This window comes from Conger conger, chromosome 3 (assembly GCF_963514075.1).
Source record: "Conger conger chromosome 3, fConCon1.1, whole genome shotgun sequence".
NCBI lineage: Eukaryota > Metazoa > Chordata > Actinopteri > Anguilliformes > Congridae > Conger > Conger conger.
Window position 1 is genome coordinate 18,647,930 of NC_083762.1, and position 26,796 is coordinate 18,674,725.

The window sequence follows — 26,796 nt, forward strand, 5'->3', positions numbered from 1 at the left end:
AAACTTTTTTCATGTTGTCATTATGGGATATTGTGTGTACAATTTGGAGGAAAAAAATGAATTTAATCAATTTTGGAATAAGGCTGTAAAATAACAAAATGTGGAAAAAGTGAAGCGCTGTGAATACTTTCCGGATGCACTGTACATATAAATACGACTCAAGTATTAATTAAATATGTTTTCAAGCATTTAAAGCTAGATTTAAGGCAAGTGGATGCAATTATTTTCTAAATAAATTCAAAATAAATAAATAAAAACTTTTTTAACATTCTGTTTGACATAAAACTAACTGTACTCAGAACCACCTTTTGTCCAGTGAGGGACATTGGCAAATAATAATGTCATAGTAAACATAGAGAAATGTGCATTTTTCATGGAGCCATTATATTTGAAAATACTGTATTTTAAATAAATTGATTAATAAGTAATTGCATTAAAAAAAGCAAATTGTGAAGTTTTTTCAATTCAATATACAGTGTCCAGCTCAGGATTAAATTCTTGAATTCCAAAGCCTATTTCAAAGTCAAAACTCATAGTCTAATGAATGCTTCTGAAGGTATTCAGCATGTTCAACTTGACTGCTGTACCAATTGTTTCTTTATTAGGAACACCTGTACACCTACTTATTAATGCGATTATCTAATCAGCCTATTGTAAACGAATCACGAACAACAGTCTCAAAAAACATCCAGTGAGCAGCAGTTCTGTAGGCAGAAACACTCTGTTAAAGAGAGACATCCGGGGAGAATGGCCAGACTGGTCGAAGCTGACAGGAAGTTGACAGTAACGCAAATGACCATGCATTACAACAGTGGTATGCAGAAGAGCATCTCGGAACACACAATGTATCAAACCTCTAAGTTGATAGGCTACAGAAACAGAAGACTTAATAAGTATACAATATAAGCCTCATAAACACCTAATAACGTGCTCATTAAGTGTATATGGCAGGTCAATCTCAGGTCTCAATGTCCAAACTTGGTATGGATATCCCACAATTGATGTAAGGGGCCCATGGAGTTGCAATAAATGTGTTAATAATACTTCATTATATTGCAGAATCAAACCAGTAGCTGCACATTCATTGACACTAGCACTAGCTGGACAACAATTAATACAAGAAGATTGCACATATTCTATGTACCAGGGAAGGGGGCAGCCATCAGTAACCACCCTTCTCTATGTCAATCATCGAGTATAACGTCATTCACTTGCTCACACTAATACTGTACACGTCTGCTCTATTGCAGAGCAGAATGAACCAGAAGGGAGGGAGAGAAAGCGGACTGCAGCAACAATTCATCACAGTGCAGGAGCTACAGCAGAGTTAACCCCTGCACCGCCAAAATTCGGCACCCTGCAACAGAATGCTGTCCTTGTCTAAACAGCTTAACAATGTACAAAACAGGGGTGCCAAACCCCAGTCCTGGGGGACTACTCTGTGTGCTGTTTTTTGTTCCAACCACTTACCTTAGTTTATAAACTACACTGTTCACTCCTGCACTTGAACCCAGTCAAATCTTGAGGATATAATTGCCGTCTGCGACTGCAGCTGGTAGCTTAAACAAATGTCAGATCAAGATACAATTGAGCAAAATAAATACTTACGCGCAGAAGTTGGCAGAAAGTCCTGAAACAGATCTGCCCTTGTTGTGCTCCCCTATGCCACATCAATAAGAAATTTGAGACAAAGTTGTGACAATGCACTGTCATAACCACTGCAGAGAATAAAAATAATTCTTAATCATACTCTAATGTGGTCAATATGTGTGTACACCTAGGCCTCCCTGTCAAGAGATATTTTGGTGTTCAAACAAAAAACAGATTTTGAATCGAAGTCCATTCAAATGTTGAAATAGAAATAAGGCTTTTTCATGATTGGCTCAGATAGAGTACTACTGGGTTTTATTTTCATATTGTGCTCAAAACTGACATTATACATTCCTCTGTCATTTTAAAATCCACAGTATTTTTAAGGTTTAGATGCGCTCTAATATACTGTCTATCACTTCAGCAATACACCATTTAATCAAGAAATATTTCACTAAATGGAGAGCACAGGTTCCGTATTTGTAATGAACGTGTGCAAAAAGTATTAGATGACAGCCAAATACTTTGATATGGCGGTTTATTGAAATATGGCATTAAGCATTTTACACTTGGTGGGCCTGCCACAGTTATCGACGATAGTAGCTTGAAGGAATCCCTGCAACAATGATTGGACTGGCGGGCTGACCTGTCGCTCACTTTCTCAGCATCGGTGAAATAGGACATACTGACAAAGGAGGCGGGGTAGATGTGGTGAATAGTAAGCATTCATTGGTTTAAATACAGAAGCTGCAAGACACGTATCGGGGAGGGCGGGTGTTGTGTCGTCTGTTCTGCAGAGGAAAAGGGGGAGGGGGAGGTGGGGGTGCATAGAGGGACTGGGCTTAAAAGCCAGAGAGTGTTTTACCGCAGTATCACTATATTTCTGCATATCTCTCCCGCATTCTGCGGCAGTCAGGTTAGTTTGGGGGGAGGGAGATCCATCTGGTAGGTAACGCAGGCAGTCTCACTAGCTCATTCTTTTTTTTTTTAGTTTTTATATCATAAGATAGCAGACACAGCAGTACATTCCGTCACATTCATATTTATTTGAAGACAAAGACAAAGCCTTTTGACAGCAGATATCGGAATACACACGTATGTGCTTGAGAACCACTTTGGTCATTTAAACCACAGCTTTAACTTTTGTCTTTAGATTTGTGACAATTTGCCTTATATGTTGGCATTTTACACTTCATCCTAGGGCAAAAACATACATAGTTAATAAGGGATAGGCTAATCAAATTGCGAAATCGTGCGTGACAGAGGCGAAACGTCAGTCGAAAATGGCAAAGGACAGTGAAAAGAAGACTTGCGGCCAGGTCATGGACGAATGGAAGGAATTCTTTTGGAACCCGCGCACCCACGAGTTCCTGGGCAGGACAGCCAGCAGCTGGGGTGAGTCGAACCGCAGTTGTCACCCGTTTCCCCGATTGCCCCTCATTCCTAATCTTGCAAAGTTCTCTCTGTGTCCTCCTCACTGCAGCATTCATATACAGGTAGGGTACTGTGCCATAAACCAGCACTTCATTCCAAACAAATACAACGAAACCATATTTATTGTCATGTCTTGTATTTCAATTTTAGATTAATTCAGTTTTGTCTTGCAATTAAATGTTATTTCCAACACTGTTTCCGACCTATTTTCGAGTTGCGTGCATTTTCCATTTCAGGTGAATATAAAAGCGGTGTAATTAATATGATGCAGTGGTTATGCATGGGCAGTGCTACACTGGTACATGTAGGTCTCTGCAGCACAGCGCTGAAACAGAATTTGCAATGCGGCATATGTGAATATGAAATATGCCTACAGTATAGCCTTGTCGGTGGTTATAATTCGATTAATTAATTTCAATGAACCGCCAGCGCAATGCGTCTGGACGTGTTTTGTTTTACTTGTCTTTGGAGGGGGGCATATTAATGAAGGAATTGTAGTTCATAACAATAAAGGTTTATCTAAGGCGGGCTGTGTTTCACGCAGGCCTCTTAAAATTTAATGCGGATTACTGTATCATATGCCCCCCCCCCCCCATCGCTCTCTCTCTGTCTCTCTGTCTCTCTCTCTCTCTCTCTCTCTCTCTCTCTCTCATAAACCGCAGCCCGTGCTATTTCCACTCAGAATATAATTTAAGATAAAATTAAATTGTGATATCTAATCGTTTTATTTTATTTGTCCTAAATACAATTGTGCACCGAGACCCTTTGCATCTCCCCTATTCTCCATCTTTGGTTAAACCCTTTTTTACCCTATTGACAGATTTTGCTTTGAAAGGTAGCTATTTGCTTTTAACCAAACCAGAATGGATGATCTGGAGAGAGAAAGAGAGAAAGAGAGAGAGAGAGAGAGAGAGAGAGAGAGAGAGAGAGAGAGAGAGACTTAATGAAAGTTAAGTGCCGGTTTGATATATTCCTGTCATGAACTTGTCATGACTCACACACGCTTGCAGACACACACACACACACACACACACACACACACACACACACCTAGAGGCAAGTACTCCCTCTTTCAAAAACATTTCCATAGAATTGTTTCATGAGCAGACAGCCACTATAACCAGGAAAACATTACAATTACCACTTATTAGTCGATACAGTTAATGTGGTGCAGGATTCCGATAATTGGACCAAAATTCAGGAGGATAGGTGATATATGATATAGTGACATGGTAGCATATAACGCCTTTTATGTTTATGCTGTGTACATGTGTGCATAGAGAGATAGATTGTGTAGAATAATTATTGGGTTGCTTACTTACTGTAATTCCCTGCATTGCAGTAATCCCATCCATTACAATTTCAGTTTTTGTACCCGTCTCTTTCATACGGCATAACATGCATATAATTCTGTAATGCTGTTTTACAATAGGTTGATAATATTAACTGGCCTGTTAAATGTATTATAGGGAGCATATTTTATAAGTACATGACCTGCAGGCATTTCCCACCTGGACTTTCATTAAGAGTAACTAGTACTCTCTCTCTCTCGCTCTCTCTCTATATATATATATATATATATATATATATATATATATATATATACAATTGTCAAGATTCCAGAGAATCGTGGGACCTAAGCTTTGATATGATATGTAAATATTACTGTACACATGCATTGAGAAAAGGAGAGCGAAAGAAAAGAAGAGAGCCAAATCACATTACGAAAAATAACATGAATTTATTAATCTGGGATTGACACCAATATGGAGAGAGGGAAAGAGAGGATTTAGATGAGTAGAGAAGGGAAGGATTTGGATGAGGAATATAGAGAATGGTGAAAAGCAGATGCAGGGCAGTGTATGTGTCTATGTGTCTGCTCGCCTGTATGTCCAATAAGGATATAAGCCACTTCTTATTTCATTTGTGTGTCCAAAACATGGCACATTATAGAAAAACTGGGCATATCAATGTTACTTCATTATTTCCAGTGTTTGGTTATTGTTTGATTGCAGTACTTTTTAAATTCAATGATGCAATTCTAGTACACCTGTACTAATAATAAAATCACTTCATACAATGCCAATATGGAAGATATACATACATTTCCTGGAGAGACCAGGTCCCCTACATATATGGCAACATATTATCATATAAATCATTTTTTCGTTCTTTTTTCGTTCTGCTCTGCAATAGAGCAGACGTGTACAGTATTAGTATGAGCAACTGAAAGTAAACACAACACTAGTATGCTGGACTGAAATCAAAATGTATTATGAAACAGCTTCGTATTATTGGAAATGACCATGTTGTACCCATCATATGATTTCTCAAGTTTTTGTGTGACAGATTGAGATCTAGACATAATGAGTTTGCTTTTTCCTGTCCGATTCATTTTGACCCCTGTTCTGAGGACTGGCAGGCTGTCTTAAAGCTTGTTAATGAGGGATGAGGTTATTTCTGTAGCAGGGAGATTCATTAACACACTTTTACAATGACAAAGATGCTACTGCTCAAGGCCTTTACATACCCTTGGCCTTGTCCTTGTCCTGGGACCACCCCAGAGCCCTCTGTACGAACTGGAATGGACCGAGAACAGGTTGCCCTCCCTGGGACAAGGCCTCCAACACTGTGGGGATTAAGAACACTGTGTCATCTGACCTTTACACTTTCATCTGAACAAAGTTTAGGGCACTGTACGCAGTGGGGAACCAGTGGAAATGAACAGGAAGGCTCATCTGCATCCATACCTGCCTCGCGATGACTTTTTTTGACTTTATTTGAAACTGCGATGTCAACTTAGAAGGAAAATGAGATGACCTGAGGAATCAAGGTGGGTGAGGAATGAAATGGACTGACTGGGCCAGTCAGCTATGTTGCATGCAGAGAAGCACCTTGGGATTTCAGACACTGATAATTAAATCAGCTGTCTTAGTGCTGGGCTAAAACAAAAAACCTACACCAGTTTTGGCCCTTTTCAGATATGACTGGATACCCCTGTATTATCGATTAGATGGCTTTGATCTTTGCTGTGTGGACTGGTTCCAATAAAGCTTCTCTGGATTTGAGAGTGGGATGAGGGGCAGAGGGAGTAGGGCATGGTGGGATGAAGATGGGATGTCTTTACGACCACAGCGGAAGTGGGAGCTGCTTTGTTGCTTTTGAGTGTGTGGAGTACGGAATGTAAAAGGATGCATGTGGTGGTAAGCAACAATGATGCATACCTGCACAGAGCCGCACACACAGGTGCACACACATACACATATGTGACCCGCTCTATCTTAATCAGTAGTAAGTGGCGACGGCCAATTTCACGTAAATCAATGTTTATATAAAATGTTCAAAACTGGTTTGGTGGCACTCAAAATGAAATGGGAACTCCCTTGATATCTGGAGTAGAGGGATAACTATCGATAGCAAAGATAACGATCTTTGCTATCGTGAGAAAGCTTACATTGTCCACTTTTGCTTAGTTTCTAAAACTCAAAATGCGTTTTGGGGTCAATACGACTGATTTTTATCGAGCAAGTCACATACACACATCCACACACTCACACAGGAGATCTGGGCTCTTTGCTGTCAAACTCCCCTATCTCTTCTCTATGTTGTAAGGTCATACTGGTTCATATGTGCCTGACTGGGTCTACAGGCCTTATGTGGTTGTAGAAGAACACACATATGCACACATGAACTCCCATGCTCTCCGATTACCTCCCATTCCATTGGTTTGTCATTCTATATGGGCAAGGGAATCTTATATTGATTGTTTCTCACTTCAAAGGAAATCTCCCACAATGTAAAATGAACCGGAGACAGCAATCCATGCGGAGCGTTTATGTATTGATGTTCATGCTGCATCATGGATAATTGCATTCAGTCTTGCGTCTGTATTGCTGTGCAAGGGACAGAAATATTTACAGAATCAAGGGGAACCTATTTAAAAAGCAGAGATGAGCGCTCTCTTGATTCATAACAGCTCTGACATGCACCAGCACATGTCCTACATGATTGGAAAGCAAAGAATTTTAAAAAATAAGCACGTTTGTTCCCAGTATTAAAAATCTTTAGTCTTCTTGTACAGGGTCTGAAGAATAAGAAGACTAAACATGCTTAGACATGTATCAGTTTCCTACTTGATACATGTGCAGTTGTGTTCAAGAAAATAGCAGTACAACATCAGTTACCTGATGAACCACTGTTATTAGTAGTAGTGATATTTCTGCATGGAAAATACTTTACTTGTAGATGTAGTAGTGTAGTAGAAAAACAACAGCTCAACTGTCATGACATGCACACTGCTTGTTCTGAGTAACTGACTCATTCATTGAAAGGGGTATGTTCAAAATAATAGCAATGTGAGTTTAATTAGAGAATTCATTCATTCTGTGAAAAAACAGGTGTCATTCATTGTCCTTTATTAAGGAAGAAGGGACTCAAATGTTTCACACATTGTTATAAAATATATTTCCCTCTGAATTGCTAAGTAAAATGGGCGATGCCAAAAATCGTTTGGAGGAACAACGTCATTTGATTAAAAAGTTGATTGGAGGGGAAAACGTGTAAACGTGTAAACGTGTAAAAAGTGCAGCAAATTATAGGATGCTCAGCTAAAATGATCTCATATGCTTTAAAATGGCAACAAAAACCCAAAACAAGCAGAAGGAAACGAGCAACTACTGTTAAAATGGATCAAAGAATAGTCAGAATGGCAAAGATTCAGCCATTCATCAGCAGAAAGACCAAAGATGATCTACAATTACCTGTAAATGCTGTTACAGTCAGAAGACGTTTGATCGAAGCTAAGCCATCAGCAAGAAGCCCCTGTAAAGTACCATTGTTGAAAAAAGGGGCATGTGCCGAATCGGTTAAAATTTGCCAAGGAACACATCGATTGGCCCAAAGAGAAATGGTGTAACATTCTGTGGACTGATGAGAGTAAAATGGTTTTTTTTGGGTCTAGTGGTCGTCGACAGTACGTCAGACGATCCCTGGGTACTGAATTCAAGCCACAGTACACTGTGAAGACAGTGAAGCATGGTGGTGCAAAAGTAATGATATGGGGATGTTTTTCATTCTACGGTGTTGGGTTTGTATACCAGGGATCATGGATCAGTTTGAATACATCTAAATACTTGAAGAGAATATGTTGCCATTTGCCAAAGAGGAAATGCCCCTGAAATGGGTGTTTCAACAAGACAACGACTGCAAACACACGAGCGACAACATCTTGGTTCCAGACAAAAAGGATTGAGGTAATGGAGTGGCCAGCTCAATCCCCCGACCTCAACCCCATTGAAACTTGTGGGGTGACATAAAAAATGCAGTTTCTGAAGCAAAACCTAAAAATTCTCAGGAACTGTGGAATGTAGTTAATTCATACTGGGCTGAAATAACTGTTTCTTGGTGTCAGAAGTTGGTTGACTTGATGCAACGCAGATGCGTAGCATCAAAAACAAAGGTTATGCAACTAAATATTATTTCAGTAATTTAAAGTGAAGTTAAATCTTGAAAAATAACAGATTAATATTACTTTTCTTTGCCTCCTGTAAAAGAATAACACAGACTTTATAAAATTTGCTAATGCTTTGATTTGGAATTGAATGTGTAATGTTTCCACTACATTTGAAATATAAACTAAAAGCTATTAAAAAATATTTGCACTTTATTCACTTTTTTTAATGCACTGCTATTTATTTGAATACAACTGTATGTAGTATGTAATTCATTTATTAGAGAAGTTGTAGAAGGTACAGCAGAATTTGTAAGGTACAAGAAGCTGCAAAGAAAGTTAACATTATATTAATTATTATACTATGTACATATACACTCATTAAACACTTTATTAGGTATTTATTAGACTTTTTACTTCTGCTGCCTTAGCCTATCCACTTAGAGGTTTGATGCATTGTGTGTTCAGAGACGCCCTTCTGCATACCACTGTTGTAACATGTGGTTATTTGCATTACTGTCACCTTCCTGTCAGCTTCGGCCAATCTGGCCCTTCTCAGTAATAAAGGATTTCTGCTCGCAGAACTGCTGCTCATTGGATTTTTTATTTTTTTTGCATCATTCTCTGCAAACTCTAGAGACTGTTGCGCGTGAAAATCACAGGAGATCAGCAGTTTTTGAGATACTCAATCTACCCTGTCTGCCAACAACAATCATTCCGCGGTCAAAGTCACTTAGATCACATTTCTTCCTAATTCTGACATTCAGTCTGAATCTCTTGACCCCATCTGCTTGCTTTTATGCACTTAGTGGCTGCCACACGATTGGCTAATTAAATATTTGAATAAACAACAATAAAGTGATCACTGATTGTACGTACATTGAAGTGCTCTCCAATAATAATAATAAAATAATTAATTTTATAGTCACTGTCAGGTCAGGGAAGACTCTGAGGCTGGTTAGCATGGTTTAATATAGATATCGTGCTCAAATGGGTAGTGTCCTGTAAGGAAATATGTTCATCGTGTGGGAGCAAGTCAAGCTGTAGGGAGGAAGTCAAGGGAGGAACAGTGTGGCCAATGGGAATGCTAAAGTGCTGAGTGAGTGACAGGTAGGCATGGCAGGGGGAATGGGAGAGAATAGTGGAGTAGTGTAGTGTGGAATAGTGGGGTAGTGTAGTGTGGAATAGTGTAGTGTGGAATAGTGGGGTAGTGCAGTGTGGAATATTGAGGTAGTGTAGTGTGGAATAGTGGGGTAGTGTAGTGTGGAATAGTGGGGTAGTGTAGTGTGGAATAGTGGGGTAGTGGTGTGTGGAATAGTGGCTTCACAAACTATTCAGGCATCATGGGTTAGTATATGATTCATGTAATCTTCATAAGTAACCATTCATAAAAATGTCAATACTTAGAGCTACTGCATTCAGATTTAGACAGGAACTGTCTGTCCCTCGAGTCTGTTATTCGGATTTAAGTGTTACTCTTCTCTCTCAGTAGTGGTTTCCAATCCATTAACGTTGTTTAGAATGGTGTTGTTCCACGGTCAACATTATACAGTGACCCATGAAGTCTACTTTCCATTACTGGATATCCAAAAATACATCAGTTTTTTGTTAGAGCACAAAAGCTGCTCTTTTTAACGAGCTTTTATGCACATGCATGTAATTGGCTAGAAAGTGAGAGAGAGAGAGAGAGAGAGAGAGAGAGAGAGTATTGTGTGGGATGTGGCCAGCCATTCCTGAGTGTGGCTGGCCACATCCCACAGACTGCCCTGCTGTCAATAAAAAGAGACCTCATAACATAACTACATACTGTAACTACATTACAAGGCATTTAGCAGGCACTCTTATCCGGAACGACGTACAACGAAGTGCACATCAAACACAAGTACAAGTGTGAAGAGGACCTGAGAGGCCAGTACGGTTCCGAGTCCTAGTGTGACCATACAGATACAATCGGAACCCTTGAAGAATACATCAATACTTCCAAAGTAGCATACCAGTTGGGGGCTAGAATACCCCGAGTACAACAATACAATAGCTAATACAAAACCCCACAATATCTATATAACTATATAAGTGCCATTATAGTCTATGGCATATATAAGGCTAATCATGGTGGTGAGTAGGAGGCAGGGAGTAGGGAGGGAAAGGTGTAGCCTGAAGAGATGAGTCTTCAGTCTGCGCTTAAAAGAGGTCAGAGACTCTGCCGTTCTGATATCCACAGGGAGGTCATTCCATCACCATGGGGCCAAGACAGCAGTCGTGAGCAATAAGTGCAGGTGTGGCGAGGAGGAGGTGCCAGATGGCACAAAGTGGCAGAACGGAGGGGTCTTGTTGCTGTGTAGGTCTTGATAAGTGATTGAATATATACAGGAGCTGATCCCTTAACTGCCTGGTATGCGAGCACCAAAGTTTTAAATTTGATGCAAGCCATAACAGGCAGCCAGTGGAGGTTGCTGAACAGGGGGGTGACATGTGAATGTCTGGGAACATTGAATACCAGACGGGCAGCAGCATTCTGGATCAGTTGTAGGGGTCTGATGGCAGATGCTGGAAGGCCAGCCAGCAGAGAATTGCAATAGTCCAGGTGGGACAGGACCATTGCTTGGACAAGGAGGTCTGAGGTCGACATAACACATTTATGTGTGTGCATACATGTGTGTGTGTATGCATGTTTTTTTCTTCATAGGTTTATCTTTCTGACACCGTGTCTGAGCACACTTATGTGCTTCTGCCTGCATATGTTCAAATATTCAAGTGCATTGGGTACTCCTATTGTGTAATATGTGAAATGTCAGCATTCCAAACGGGCTGGAGAGACACAAAACATGTACAGCTTGTGAATCCATCTGTATGCGAACACAGACCCCGATGACCGTGTCCTGACTATCCCTTAGAAGTGAATATGAGTATGGGAGCAGCCTGTAGCCTAGTGGCTAAGGTACATGACCTTAAGGTTGATGGTTCAAGTCCCAGTGTAGCCACGATAAGATCCACACAGCCTTTGAGCAAGGCCCTTAACCCCACATTGCTCCAGGGGGGATTGTCCCCTGCTTTGTCTAATCAACTGTGAGTTGCTTTGGATTAAAGCGTCATCTTAATAACATTCATTCATTTATTCATTCATTATCCTAACCCGCTTATCCTGAACAGGGTCACAGGGGGGCTGGAGCCTATCCCAGCATACATTGGGCGAAAGGCAGGAATACACCCTGGACAGGTCGCCAGTACATCGCAGGGCACACACACCATTCACTCACACACTCATACCTACGGGCAATTTAGACTCTCCAATCAGCCTAACCTGCATGCCTTTGGACTGTGGGAGGAAACCGGAGTACCCGGAGGAAACCCACGCAAACACGGGGAGAACATGCAAACTCTGCACAGAGAGGCCCCGGCCGACGGGAATCAAACCCAGGACCTCCTTGCTGTGAGGCGGCAGTGCTAACCACTGCACCATCTTAATAACAAATAATAATAATAATAATAATAATAATAATAATTATTATTATTATTATTATTATTATTATATGCCCACTGCTGTTTTCTACCCTGTCGCTAGGGCAATGTAGCAGGGGGAGGGGGAATGAGAGGGCACGGGAGGGGAGGGGGGGCAGGATGAGCTGCCGGTTGGAGCCCAGAAAGGCAACGTTTGCCACTGGCAATGAGAGAGAAGAGAGAGGGAAAATGAGGAAATGTAGAGCGAGATGGGGGAGGGGATAATCCCAGTAGAACTGCCCCCTCCCCTCAATCTCCTTCATTCAACCTCCCCCCTTCATTCAAGTGCACCCCCCCCCCCCCCCCCCCCCATACACAGACACACACCCCTTCCCAGTGAATCCTGATATTTAGGTTAAAAAGATGACAGATTGACAGAGATGACGAAACGGCAAAAAAAGATAGGGGGGCAATGAGAGATGGAGGCTGCCTGGGTTTAGAGGTAAAGAGGATTATGTCTCTCCTGACTGACATTTGGTCAGTGGTGTGATGGTTTGAGTGAGAAAGGGGAGGGATGAATGAGTAACATATAAAAACAGTGACCGCCATCACAGTATTTACAAGGCTTGTCCTCTTGGACCATTTTATTTAAACCCACCGGTTTTTCTAACCCCAAATAAATGTATTGTTTGTTCATTTGAGGAGCACCTGATACATTGCAATCTAGTTTTTACAAATGAAAATCTACATTGCTCTCTACCCTGTCTATACAGCTGAGGTACTTTGATGCATTTTGGTATTTTGTTATCAATTTGATAGACTGATGGCACTGACCACCAGACTGACCTGTTCCTAGACAACCATCATGCAGCACAGGTCTTTCATAATCATCAGTGACCTACCTAGAGCACATAGACAATGAAGCCTAGCAATCCAATTATGGACATGTACATGAGTGTGAATGGAGGTTCCTGCCCGCCACTCCTAAAAAAGTTATTATAGTCCCTATTCCCTTGTTGGGGTTCAGTTCAGCACTAGTGGAGAAAATGAAAATAGCTATTGTTCACAAATTAGGAAATGTGTCTCCCACCGATCACAAAATGAAGGACGTGGCATATGGCAGTGAACATATGGCCATCAGATGGTGAGGGGAAAACAGGGCAGGAGGAGTGGAAAGGCAGAGAAAGAAAGAGCCAGTGAATGTGATTCTTCAAACAAATGACAGTTGTACACAAAGAGTAACTCTGCTGAGAATATAAATTGACTTTTTGTTTTATGGTGTGCATGTACTAATGACACGCATGAGCGAGCAGTTCAAACCGCATCATATCCCAGACCGGAGTGTGGCTCCTCAGAGCCAGGGTCCCTGCAGATTAACTATTTTCTGTCAGCTGCTGAGGAGTGCTGGGTGGACGAAATTCCAGTCTGTATTATGACTTTAATTACACCATTAAGCGCTAAAGTGGATGGAAAACGTTCCCATGAGGATACATTTCCCACTGATGGTCTAATGGCCGAGGATTCATGCCCGTTGTGAACACTGAGCTGTGCCTTGGGATGCTTTGGATGTAGCAAATAATGCAGATTTTTTTATCTCGTGTGCTGCCATACCAACAAATACTTTTTTCTCAGAACAAATAGAGAATAATTGTGAATATATATAAACACCAGTCTTCAAACTTCAAACAGTAATCAAACTGAATTCATCATGTGAGCGTCCCTTCTAAACATCGCTGTCAATCATTGTCTGTGTTTCACTAGTGGCAATTACTTTATCAACTTAGATTACTGAGGTGGTGCAAATGGGATAATTATTAAGTGGCTTGACAAAGAGGCTATCATGACCTCTAGCTGCCGGAGGACTGAGTACCGTGCAAGAAAATGAGGGGAGACTAGCTGGTGGTCCTAAGTCAGGTATAAGTGACAGCCTCAAGGCAGTGATATGGAATGGCAGTCAAGGAAGTCGTTCTCTGGCCACAGAATTATAGGCTTGTACCAGTGGGGAGGCACCCATGGGGCAGGTGTGAAATATCTACTGTACTGTATGTGCATTAATGGACGGATAATATGTCAAATTTAAGCTACTTAGATTGCCCCGGAAAGACATCTGCTATGCAAATACATTTTAATGTGCACAATTAGTTAATGGAAAGAGCTCAGTATAAATGGTTTAACAAGATCGCAATATCAAGTCTCAATATAATTATGTGAGAGGTTGATTTATACATATAGGAGCCAATAATATATTAATTTGGTTTTAACATAAGTCATAGTTCATGAGAATCCAGGGAAAATTATAAGCAGTGTAACTGGAAAAGCTGCATCCAATGTCAGCATTTAATCAGTTGTTATTGTTCTAAATCGTAATCATTTTGGTGGTTGATATTGAACATACAAGAAGTGAAATCCATGTGAGAATGAATCCATTCATGAAATGGTTAATGTAATGCACAAGACTTTCTGTTATTCACAGAAGTGAAAAGTTATGACAATACAAAAAGGGCGTTGTTGGTCATCATGTTGTCTGTGTTTTGCTCGTGTAAGAGCATGCGTAATTACATGCGGAATTCTGCATGTAACTGGGTGCACCTGAATCTCTCCAGGTTTGATTCTGCTGTTCTACCTGATCTTCTACATCTGCCTGGCTGGCATGTTCGCCCTCACCATGTATGTGATGCTGCTGACCCTGGATGATTACAACCCAACCTACCGGGACAGGCTGGCGACTCCAGGTACATACACACATGCACAAACAGACAGACAAAATACACACGCATGCAAACACTCATAAGCACCCCTATCTTAAATACTCAAATGTGAAGTATTTATTATATATTAAAGTAATGTTTTAATCTTGATGCACCATGTCCACGAGAAATATCCAGGTCATATAATATGACAGTATTGTGGGTTACCTGCATAATGGGTCCCTGGGTGAACCAAATAATGTGAATACACATGGATGCTACATAGCTGGAATATTTAATTAGTCACCACCATTGGTTGATATTAGGACCCATCTTTATGTTCCCACCTACAACTTTCCCACTTCTCTCTCCCTCCCCAGGCATGATGATTCAACCCAAGGGGAAAGCATTGGAGATTGTTTACAATATTGAGGACACTGAGAGCTGGGACATGTATGTCCACTCCCTGAACACCTTTCTTTCCAGTGAGTGTCAGGACTGGTTGATGTGTCTAACAATGTGTAAAGCCAGTATAATTTCAGCAGGAAAATATGTGTGTGTGTGTGTGTGTGTGTGTGTGTGTGTTTGTGAGAGAGACAGAGAGAGAGAGATGCAGTATGAATAGACTACAGCAAATAGCAAAGCATCATAAAAGCATGCATGAATGGCTACTAATAATAACTACTACTCTGTAACCCACCACAGCCTACAATGATTCCCATCAGGCCTTGAGCAACAAAGAGTGCACCCCGAATGAGTTGTTCACACAGGCGGACAGTGGAGACATCAAGAACAACCCGAAGCGCTCCTGCCAATTCAACCGCACCATCCTGGAGGCATGTTCGGGCCTGACAGACCCCTACTATGGCTACGACGTCGGCAAGCCCTGTGTCCTCGTCAAACTGAACCGAGTAAGGACCAGACCCAGCAGAGCAGTGTAACACAAATCACATCATAAACCAACACAAAAAAGACAGTTCAAGCTTTGTTGACATTTTAACACTATTCACACTGTTTTACACATTGCATTATTTAAAACTGGACAAAAAATGAGTTATTTTTGGCTTTAGAGATGTCACAGGTTTGGTCTCTGCCAGGTTTCAGAAGCTGGCAGGCACAGTAGATACTATGTTCCTGTCCCTCTCCCTCTGCAGGTCATCGGAATGCTTCCAGGGAAGAATAACCAGTCTCCAAATGTCACCTGCAAAGTCAAGGTGAGCTCATTTCTGCAAGATAATTTCACCAAGGTCTGAACTGGGGGCCATGAATGAGACTATTTGTCATGCACCAGAACCTTGTTTCCATGGAGGTCCGACTCAAATAATAATTATATTATATTATATTATATTATATTATATTATATTATATTATATTATATTATATATCATATCATATCATATCATATCATATCATATAGGTGGTAGTTTCAGATAATCACCCACTTCTGTTGTGGCTCTGAGGCACAGTAAAGTGCTAACTGGAAGCATATTTTCAGTAGAGAGATGTTCAAACACACAATCAGTGCCAATGGTGTCAATTTCAAAATCCATTCAGGATATTTTATTACATTACCCACAGTATACTCTTTTTCAGTTGGCTTCATGTGCAGTATTTTGCATTCCAATAAACTGTGTTTTTGAATGTTTATAGGCATACAGTCCTTGCAAAATACTTGTATTTTTAAAGAGGGGTCATCATCAACAGCCATTTCACAATGTAATTGTGCAGTGTGTACTTCACTTATGTTCCAGACCATCCAACTGCATTTTTGATGCATTGTGATGTCATATAATCCCCATCAATCCCAACAATGGCATGGAAATATCAGATATCTACTTAGGACTTTAGTTTAAATTAGGTCAGGTAATGTAAAAAAAAGAAAAGAAAAAAGAATACTATATCACGTACATACTGTCATTACTTTTTGTTCCACATGCTATTTTGAGGAATCTGTAAAATGGAGATGACTACATCGTGACTGTTTTACCCTCTAGTCCCCATGTGTTTGAGCCTTTAGTGTCATTTTGTGCGCATTATGTACAGTCTGGTATTCATCCCTTTCTTTGTCCATTTTATTATTTTACCTCCCTCCTACCTTCTGTGTGATCTGCCATCTTGCACCTCTCATTTCCTTTCATTATTCACTTCTCTCCATTCTCAGAGTTACAAAGATGGCGAAGATGAATGGGTAAGGAGCATAGTGCTGTAGACCGTAGAGAAATGATAGCCCCAGTAGTCCGTGCCATTAGAATAACTGGTGCTACCACTTATGAGAAAGCTGTGTGTGTCAGTGATGGGGGAATGTGGTCACTAGTGAGTAGTTCTAAGGTAAATCCTTTCTTCTCCCACAGAAAGACAATGAAAACGCAGTTCGTGAGCTCAGTTTCTACCCCCCAGATGCAGCCTTCAACATCATGTACTTTCCATACTATGGCAAAAAATCCCAGGTAGGACCCAGCATCAAGAGCCCTCCCTACTATGTGCAGATATTTCTGCATCCTCACATTGTGTTGTCAAACACATTCAGTTTTCTCTCATTCAGGTCATTCAAGTAAGTCAATGTTCAGTATTTACAGTGAAAGCATTTCCATGTATAAAAATGTGCACTTGTGATGTTTGAAGTGTGATATTTGACTGTGGACACTATGCTACATGCAGTCTTCTGTCTTTGGCAGTGTGCTGTAGCTGTTAGGGTACTAGACTTGCTAAAAATGTTGGGAAGCTGCTGTACTCTTAAGGAGAGAAAGATTCACTACTAAGATTCACAGAGCACATGAGCAAGCTTTATGTCTCTCCATTCTCTTTACAATATTAGACAACCTCCTCCAGACCTCTACTCTCTCACTTACTGAGGCCGTGCATGTTAGTTGTATTCAGAATAAAGAGGTAATTCAGTGCTAGCAGCTCTCTGTTCTTACAGTGCCGCAGAGAGCAAGCATCAAGCATTTGTTACAGCAATCCATCAAAGTGTTTGAATAGATTGTTCTTCACAACGACATGCGATTGGTTTCAGTAGATCAGGGCTGACAGCAGTTGCTGGTCTTTACCCATGAATGCTCAGCTGTACTGTTTCCTCTCTATTATTCTCTCTTTCTCTTACACTCTCCAACTTTCTCTGTCTCTTTTTCTCACCCCCCTCTCTACCAGGTGAACTACTCCCAACCCTTGGTTGCAGTAAAGTTCCAGAACATCTCCGTCAATACTGACGTCAGTGTTGAGTGCAAGATCAACTCCGAGGCCATTGCCAACCCTACAAGTGAGAGAGACAAGTTTGCTGGACGCGTCTCCTTCAAGCTGAGGATCAACCAGAAAGTCTAAATGCTCCACCCTTCCCCTTTCTCATTCGCTCACAGGAAAATACACACACCAATGCACATGAATCCATGACCATGTACCAGCATTAGCACCCTACTCTGGTAAGCTGGCACAGTTTTTGTTTTCGTCCCTACTTACTGAGTTTACGTTCATCGTTTGTTGTGGAATTGTCTGTGCTTCCAGTGTCCTGACGATTCAGGGCAGTAGAGGAAGCACGACAGCACTCCCCCTCCCCTGTCTGCAAACCATCTCCTCCGTCTTCCATCACACGCATGTTGCTAATAGTCAGAGACTATGCTGGTTGTCACTGCTGTAACTTGGCTGTGAGAACTCCCTGATCCCATCAAGAGTGGAATCATCTGGAATTATGGCCTTCCTCAGTCCCCATAAATCTCTTTGCAACAGCCCAGCCCCGTATCAATTACCCATTCCTTTAAAGTATATATTATTGATAAATCAAATATGAGTATGCAAACGGTGATTCATTGACTTTCCTGAAGAAAGAAAGGGTGCCAGTTCTGAGTATATACTGACATGTGTTTCTGTGTGTAATGTTTGGGACATAGATATAATCTTGTACAGCAGTTTGATGTAGTCCATTTATATGCATGACTGGTTAGGGAATATATTATATATGTACGTATATATGTGTATGCGTGTGTGTGTGCGTGTGTACAGGTATGTGTGTGTGTGTGTCTCTGTGTCAGTGTGCATACTGTATATCACTATATTTATATATGCACAAAGCATTTTGATTGATTGATTGGCAAAGATGTGGTTAAACCGGTTGGTTTTGCTTCTTTGTTACTACCCCTTCAATCACCATATTTACTGTTCCAGATACAAACTACATTTATGGGTAATCTGATAATTGCAAAGTATGTATTTTGTTCAAACTGAACAGCTTTCCCCTAATGGTCAAGTTGTTCTGTCACTCCATTCATGAAGTTATGAAGGACATTTTAGGATGGCTTCATGCTACTGGCTACCATTAAATTATAAACTAATTATTATAAATTGGCAATCTAATTTATGCATATCTAACCTAAAAGATGGCATGGGTATGTCACAGGGACAGTGGATTTTACAGGCTGAGTTAAGTAGGTTTTTATTCTATGCTTAAGTCTGATAATACTGATAGTAATGATGGTTTTCTGTGTATTGGGCCTTCAGTTCTTCAATGCCTTTCAACAGGTTTCCTCTGGAATTAGCCCCTTCTAATCCCCTGAAGCCCATTTGCAAATTCACCTAAATTGGCTCAAATAAATCAAAACGTCCTGAGCGTGCATATTCATATATGCACAATACAGCATATGCACACATGCACATGCACTCAGATGCAACAAACACACACATACTTCAACTCATTCATATATGAAGGTCCTAAGATCTCATGGTACAGGTCTGTTTATATGTATGTACACTGCAACAGGTTGTCATGTGTCATGTATGTAGTACCAGTAGATGTCATTGTGATGTTTTGTATTGATTTGCACTGGACTTGCACTTAATACTTTATGCTTTATATGCAATCAATACGTACTTCACTAAATTCATATGTCTGTTCTTTTATTCGATGCCCTACATTCCTTTGCTAGAAAGCTGTCATATTCCCATATTCATTTCTCACATTAAGCTTCTCCTTGGAGATTTATTTTGAGAATGTGTCCTAGTTTATCTGAATTGCCATAATTATACCATGCTGTTCCTCTGCCTGAGAGACATAGGCCTAGCTAACGCCTGTAGCCACCCCTACATTCATGGCTCAAATGAGCTGAACTAACTAGGTGTTGTGTCTCCCATGCCCTCTTTGTTATGTGTTGAAAGGAAGATAACAACCAATACCACTTTCTCATCTTTGCCGTGAAATGAAGGAGTGTTCTCTGAGTCACAGCTTCTTGAGTTGCACTAAAACACAGTTATTACTCATATTCCCTGCCGCCCACCCCATGTCCCCTGATCGTAATGCGATTGTAATGTTGATCTGACAGCAGTGCACTGCACATCACACAATGTATGATCACTGGCACTCTGTTTTGGTCGGGTCAATGAACTCTAAGGCTTCCTAACAGGGACTGGGTCCCCCTTCATATTTCTATTCTGTTAACAATGTCTCCTATTCAGGGAAAATTCTACTCTTCTGGTGGCTTCTTGCAATCTCTTTTGCTCCATGAAAAGTGTTTTGTATCTAATTCCTATTTTTACGGTATTTCTCTTGGCTTATTTGCATTTCTCTATATCTCTCCCACTCATGTAGTTTTCTGATACAGCTGATACAGACAGGCTCCATAAGAAATATGCACTTCAGCACTATCCTCCGCTTTCGGTACTTCTCCTTTCATCTTTTATTCCCTTCTGCTTCTTATTAAATCTTCAGTTGCTCAGCCATGCCCTTGCTTGCTGTGCTCCTGTCCCACACAAGCAAGATCTTTAGGACTTAGTCGTATATACACCATTGAGTATGGGTCAGTTTCATACCACAGATATAGCCAGTATACTTTAGTGAGTTATGATTGTAGTGTATATTAGTGTTGATTCGTGTGCATGTTGGGGTGACACTTAACTGTATACTGAACATTTCCCTCAACCAAAGACCCTTCGCATGCCACATCACCTTTACTTACCCATCTGTCCGTTTGTTCTGAGCTGGGACCATGGATCACTCCAGGAACACTATACTGACTGGATGATCTTTTTTTATGGCTGTTTTACATAACTCCTCTATTTGTTCTATGGAAGGCCAATTGAAATGGTTGTGTTTATTAATTTATTCATTAATTTATAAATGTATTAGTTTTGACTTGTTTTGTGCTTATTTCACTGGCTTTTTGCAATCAATCCATCCTTCTTTGAAGTCTAAAATTCAATTCTGTGTCAGAACCTTTTTTCTGCCTGGCATTCGTTATCATTATTATGCTATATTAGGCTTGTCATCTCTCTAAAAGTGACATTTGTAGTTTCTGTTTAGTTTGGTACTCACAGACAGTTAAACAAGTACCAAACAGTTGCCCTTGAAAAATGTAAAAAGGAAACTTGATGACTTGACAGAGTGGCAAACAGTTTGATTATTATTTTAGTTTTACCAACATTTCTGTGTGCAGCTGTAGAGACACAACAAAGTAAGAGCATTGTCTTATTTTCATATAAATAGATTGGATCTGTGAAGTTACTGTATGTATCTAATTTATTGTAACAAACACATAGAAAGCCTGTGCAAGTTTTGGCTGGTGGATAAATTTAATCCCAACCCCCACCCATCCCCCCCAGCCCCCTTCCCACACACACTAAGAAATGAGACTTTCATATCTTCATTATCATTACGGGAGCATCCTGTTATATAGCACTGATCGGTGTTGCAGTATGTAACAGTCCTGTTTGAAGAAATATCCCTTTATCTTTAAGAATTGCTGCCATCTTGCTAGCTGTACCCAATCCACAGTATGACAAAAAGGATTATTTCCCTCCTTCAGTTGCACAGGATATGAACCAGTATATAAAAGTCACTTGCCGTTCATGACCTGAAATCTTTAAATATCCTTCTTTAGAATTAATATTGTCATACTCTGCTAAGAATATGAGTCATTTCTGTGTTGTCCATTTAATTATATTTTCATTTTGACCTGGAGATGTCTTCTAAAGCAATATTTATATATCTTGCGTGGCTGTACATATATATTTTCTCCTTGGGCTGGCTATTTCAAAGATGGTGTAAAAGGACCTACTGAGTGAGAGAAAGAAGAATGGGTATGTGTAAAAATATATATATATAAATTCTGCCAACGCACAGTATAAAGATTAAAAACAAGGATGACTGGATTAAATAGTTTTTCAGACAAAGAGATTTAGCATTTTTACTCTTATTTTTAAGAGAATATAATACAATAGCTATGGATTGTAGTTGTTACTGTAGATAGGTGATCTGATAGCTATGTGTCAGCCAGTTATGTCTAACTGATGATCTAAACACTTGAAGGGTGAACATCTATCAAGTACATTTGAATGATGCAGATGTTTTTGGTTTTGACTTTTTGTTTTTCTTCTCATTTTTCCTTTCTTATTTTTTTAAATATTTTACAATCATGCTGTGCTTGTTGTGTTGTAATGCTTTTGTAACTTTTTGTCACCATTCTGTTGAGTGCCCAGCATTTCCCAGGTTACATTTATGCAGTGTTTGTTGAAGTAATAAAACATGGCTTCTCATTACAATATTCAATATGTCTTATGCATTTATGTATATTGTTTACTGAAAAAGAATGTTTACAATGTGTAGAACAATCCATACAATTCAAATAAAAATGTTTTTGAGCGTACAGAAACGTAAAATTGTTCAACAAAGCCTTTACAATCTAGTAGAAAGTTTAAAATTGGAAGAAAACTGCGCATCATATGTCTCTGAAGAGTAATTAAAGGTAGGATTTTATTTTTTAAAGGTTATGGGAAATGTGCTTAGAGAAAAAAATCTTAATCTCTTCCTATATAGCTGGCTGTTATTTATTATTTTTGACGGCAGTTTTTCTTTATTTTTTTGCAGTCACTGTAATTTTCTTTTTGTTCATTTTCATCGTAAAGATATTAGAGAAACCAATAAAATTACAATTAAAGAAAAAAATGTGTCCATTTAGTGAACCAATTCCAGTATATTACTTAGCAGTGCACGAAAAACCCACATCAATCCTTTTTCAAAATGAAAGAATTACACTTCCCACATATAAAACTCAATAACTGACCAGGTTGCCGGCATTACATTCATTAGGTCTGTGTTATATGCAAATAATTGACTACTTACTGCTGAGATCTATTCACATCCACACCACCCACACTGATGAAGAAACTGCTGTGATCAGCATGGGCCCCCCCTCAGTACACTCCCCAGGGATGCCAATATCTATTTTTAACACAACAACTCACTACAATAATATTGTATAAAGGATATCTGCCAGCAATTCAAGGAGCAGCATATCGAATTAATGACAACCAGTGATCAGTAGGCACCTGGGAAAAAGCTAGGAGCAGCAGTAACCTGAGAAATCCAGGCTGACTTAAGCAGGGAATATAAGCCAGCAGACACTTGATCACTGGTTGTCATTAATTCGATATGCTGCTCCTTGAATTGTTTTTAAATTGCATCAAGTGAATACACACAGAATTCGAAATTCTGTAGATGTCCTGGGAGGCGTCAATTGTCAGAATTTACCTTCATGTTGGTAGTAAAAGTTCACAAACTAGCAGCCTTACTAATAGTTTTATTGTGGTAAAGAACAATAGATCCATTAGTAAAAGGCAGCACACAATAAAAAGTAACGGTATCCATATGAAGTGTCAATGCCTGTAAAGCAAGCCATGGGTAAGAAAAATCTGAATAAATTGACAAACCCCCCTTTTCATCTGTCAAACAGACCAAGATCATTCTCCTGGATTTAGGCATAGATGTGTCAGAGACTAAAACTAAAAAGTTGGCTAAGCACACAGTTCTGGAACAATGTATTAAACCTGTACCAAAGTGATGGAATGAAGAAAGTGCGATGAAAGAAAGGGAATTGCTCATGATCTGAAGCACCCCCTCATCTGTGAAACATGGGGTGGGTAGTATTATGGTTGGGCGTGTATAGCTGACACTGGAACGGGTCTACTTGTCTTCATTGATGATGTTACTGCTGACTGCAGAATACTCTGTGGATGGGGCTGCAGCTTTATAGCAGTCCTACCTGTTCTGAAGACTCTGTGAAGGGCGGGGCTCGCTGTAAACCCAGGGAAGTGAGCAGTTGGACGGAGGGAAGTGCAGTATCTGGAGTTCCTCTTGGGGTGGGGTCCTCTGAGTAATAAAACCGTGGCATTTCCACATGTCCCCAATCCAGAAAACCAAAAAAACCAAGTCCAAAAAACGTGAGGTCATTCCTGGGGCTAGCCAATTACTATTGCCTGTTTATCCCAGATTTTTCCAGCCTCGCTAGTCTCTTGTCCGACCTCATAAGGGAGCCTCAGATCCAGTCCAGTAGACGTTATTGTTTGAGTTCAGGCTGACTGGCACACTACTATAACACAAAAAGCCATTAGTTAGATGAGTCAGTGCTATGGTTAAATATTTATATTAAAATAGAAAAGCATTGCACTTTGCCATCCTGCTTTTAAGCACCCACAAAGGCATAACATTTTATTGACTGAACACTACAAACTGCAAGCATTTTGTCTCTGGACAAGTTCTGACTACTGGAAGTTCACTAAACAAAATGTTGTCACCTATTGCAAGGACATATTAATGTCATCCTTACTACTGGAGATGGTCAGTAGCAACATCCCAGCCATCAATCCCATCAGTACAACCCTGGTTTATTGCAATTTGCAGCCTCTATCCAGTTATGATGTTTACCAGGGTCTATGTTGACATTGCTTAAATTAATTAAAAGGACCTCATGTTTTATTGAAATTGAACAGGTAGCTATTGTTGCCTGGCAAGTCATGCATGAATTGTTGTTCTTAGGTTTCATAAAATGGCTGCCTGGACTATTTGCTATATTGAACAATCATTCCAATGTGGCAGTGATGAAACGGGCCCCCCAAAAAAGACAAAAGCATGCCCATTTTCTAAACATTCTGATCCCAATATATACCTAGCCATCACACTGAAAAAAATCTAAAAAAATATGCCTTTACCCCAAGACAAACTCACTACATTAGACATATTTATTTCCTGATTTGGCTCTATATTCCACAATTTTAGAATTGTCATCAAACTAAAGTACACATTCTCAGCTTTTATTTCCGGGTATTTTATGAACATATAGGAATTACAACATTTTTTACATACGGTCCCCCAATTCAGGGCACCATAACATTTGGGACACATTAATGTCATGTAAATCAAAGTAGTCATGTGTACTTTGTCACATATCACAATGAGCTCTTGAAGTCTGTGACCCACAGATATTATTAGGCTCCTGCTTTTTTCAGATGCTAGTTTCCTGAAGGTTTCGCTTCATCTTATGAAACACACACTCAATTGGGTTGAGATCAGGCGAAGTCGAGATATTTCCAGTTTCTGGCTTTGCAAAACTTTATTTGTTGCTTTAGCAGTATGTTTGGATCTTGTAAAGTTTCTTTTTGGTTCCACACTTTGCTTTTGCCATCACTCAGATAGTCTTGGCCTTTCCAGAACTTTTTCCAGGCTTTTCGGTGCAACTAAATTATACCTAAACTGATTTTGAGGCTAACCAGTGCTTTCCATTTTCCAATTGAAGCCTCTGTAGATCTGCTTGTCTTTGGTGGACAACAATCTCTGACACATCCATGCCTGCCTCCTTAAGAATGTTCTATTGAAAAAGTGTTTTGGGGTTTTCTTCATTGTGTTGAGAATTCTCTTGTCAACAACTGTAGAGGTCTTCCATGGCTTACCAGGCCCTTTGTGATTACTCCATTGCACCATTTGAATTGATTTCGAGAGAGAGAGAAAGAGAGAGAGAGAGCGAGAGAGAGAGAGAGGGAGGGAGAAAGAGAAAGAGACAGACAGAGGGAGGGAGGGAGAGAGAGACCTTTAGTTGAGTGACTGACATAAAATGTATATTGAATTGTGTTCAAGAAATGAATAATATATTAGACATCACAAATGGATATCTTGCATAGTGCATTATATCCTGAGTGGAAAGGACACAGGGGTGGTAGGCAGTAGTATATCAGGGAGAAATAGAGAGAGGGAAAGAGAGAGAGTGGAGAGTCTGTCAGGTGTACACACTGTGTTCTATGTTAATCCCAAAAGAGTAATCTCATTCACTGTAATCCCGCTCAGCGTCCATACAATTGATTCTCCCTCCTTCTCTCCTCCCTCTCCCCCATGTGCACTGTGTGAATGAGTGACAGAGAACAATTGCCACTGCCACAATCATTTCAACTGAATCAAAAATGTAAAAAAAATTAAATAAAATAGAATCATCTCTATTTCACTCTCTTGTTCAAAATGTCAAAATTCTAAATTATGTTAATTGGTTGTAAAGATTGTGTAATCCATCCATCCATCCATCCATCCCATCCATTATCTGAACCCGCTTATCCTGATCAGGGTCGCAGGGGGGCTGGAGCCTATCCCAGCATACATTGGGCGAAAGGCAGGAATACACCCTGGACAGGTCGCCAGTCTATCGCAGGGCACACAGACTTGGCCTTCTGCTGCTGCAGCCAATCCACTCAAGAGGTTTGATGTGGTCAGAGATGCTCTTCTGCATACCACTGTTGTAATGTGTGGTTATTTGTGTTACTGTCACTTTCCTGTCAGCATTGACCAGTCTGGTCATTCTCCTCTGACCTCTGTCATTCACAATACTTTTTTTTCCCACAGAACTCACCCTCACCCTGTCTGACACCAATAATCATTCCACAGTCAAAGTCACTTTTACATTACATTACATTAATGGCATTTTGGCAGACACTCTTATCCAGAGCGATGTACAGTTGACTAAGCAGGAGATGGTCCTCCCCTGGAGCAATGCAGGGTTAAGGGCCTTGCTCAAGGGCCCAACAGCTGTGCGGATCTTATTGTGGCTACACTGGGGATCGAACCAGCGACCTTGCGGGTCCCAGTAACTTAGATCACATTTCTTTCCAATTCTGATGGTTGATGTGAATATTAACTGAAGCTCCTGACCTGTATCTGCATGATTTTATGCATTGTACTGCTGCCACACAATTGGCTGATTAATTAATCACATAAATAAGGTGTACAGGTGTTCCTAATAAAGTGCTCAGTGAGTATATTCAACTATTGCAAAGGCAAGAGAAAACATGTCGATTTATAAACTGTTTACCCCAAAGTAATTTACTTATTGCCCTCACAATTTATAACACATTTATTAAGAATTCAGTGTCTGTGAGCCACAATCAAAACTGAATGGCAAA

General features: G+C 40.2%; 1 protein-coding gene across 1 annotated transcript; it reads left to right on the forward strand.

Moving 5' to 3' along the window:
- The first annotated feature begins 2,436 nt into the window (after nt 1-2,436).
- LOC133125329 (sodium/potassium-transporting ATPase subunit beta-2-like) lies at nt 2,437-22,522 on the forward strand. Its single transcript, XM_061237162.1, has 7 exons — nt 2,437-2,985; nt 14,515-14,643; nt 14,979-15,083; nt 15,304-15,509; nt 15,753-15,812; nt 16,950-17,045; nt 17,746-22,522. Exons 1-7 carry the CDS (start codon nt 2,874-2,876, stop codon nt 17,914-17,916), a joined length of 879 nt encoding a protein of 292 aa, XP_061093146.1. The 5' UTR covers nt 2,437-2,873; the 3' UTR covers nt 17,917-22,522.
- Nucleotides 22,523-26,796: the final 4,274 nt, after the last annotated feature.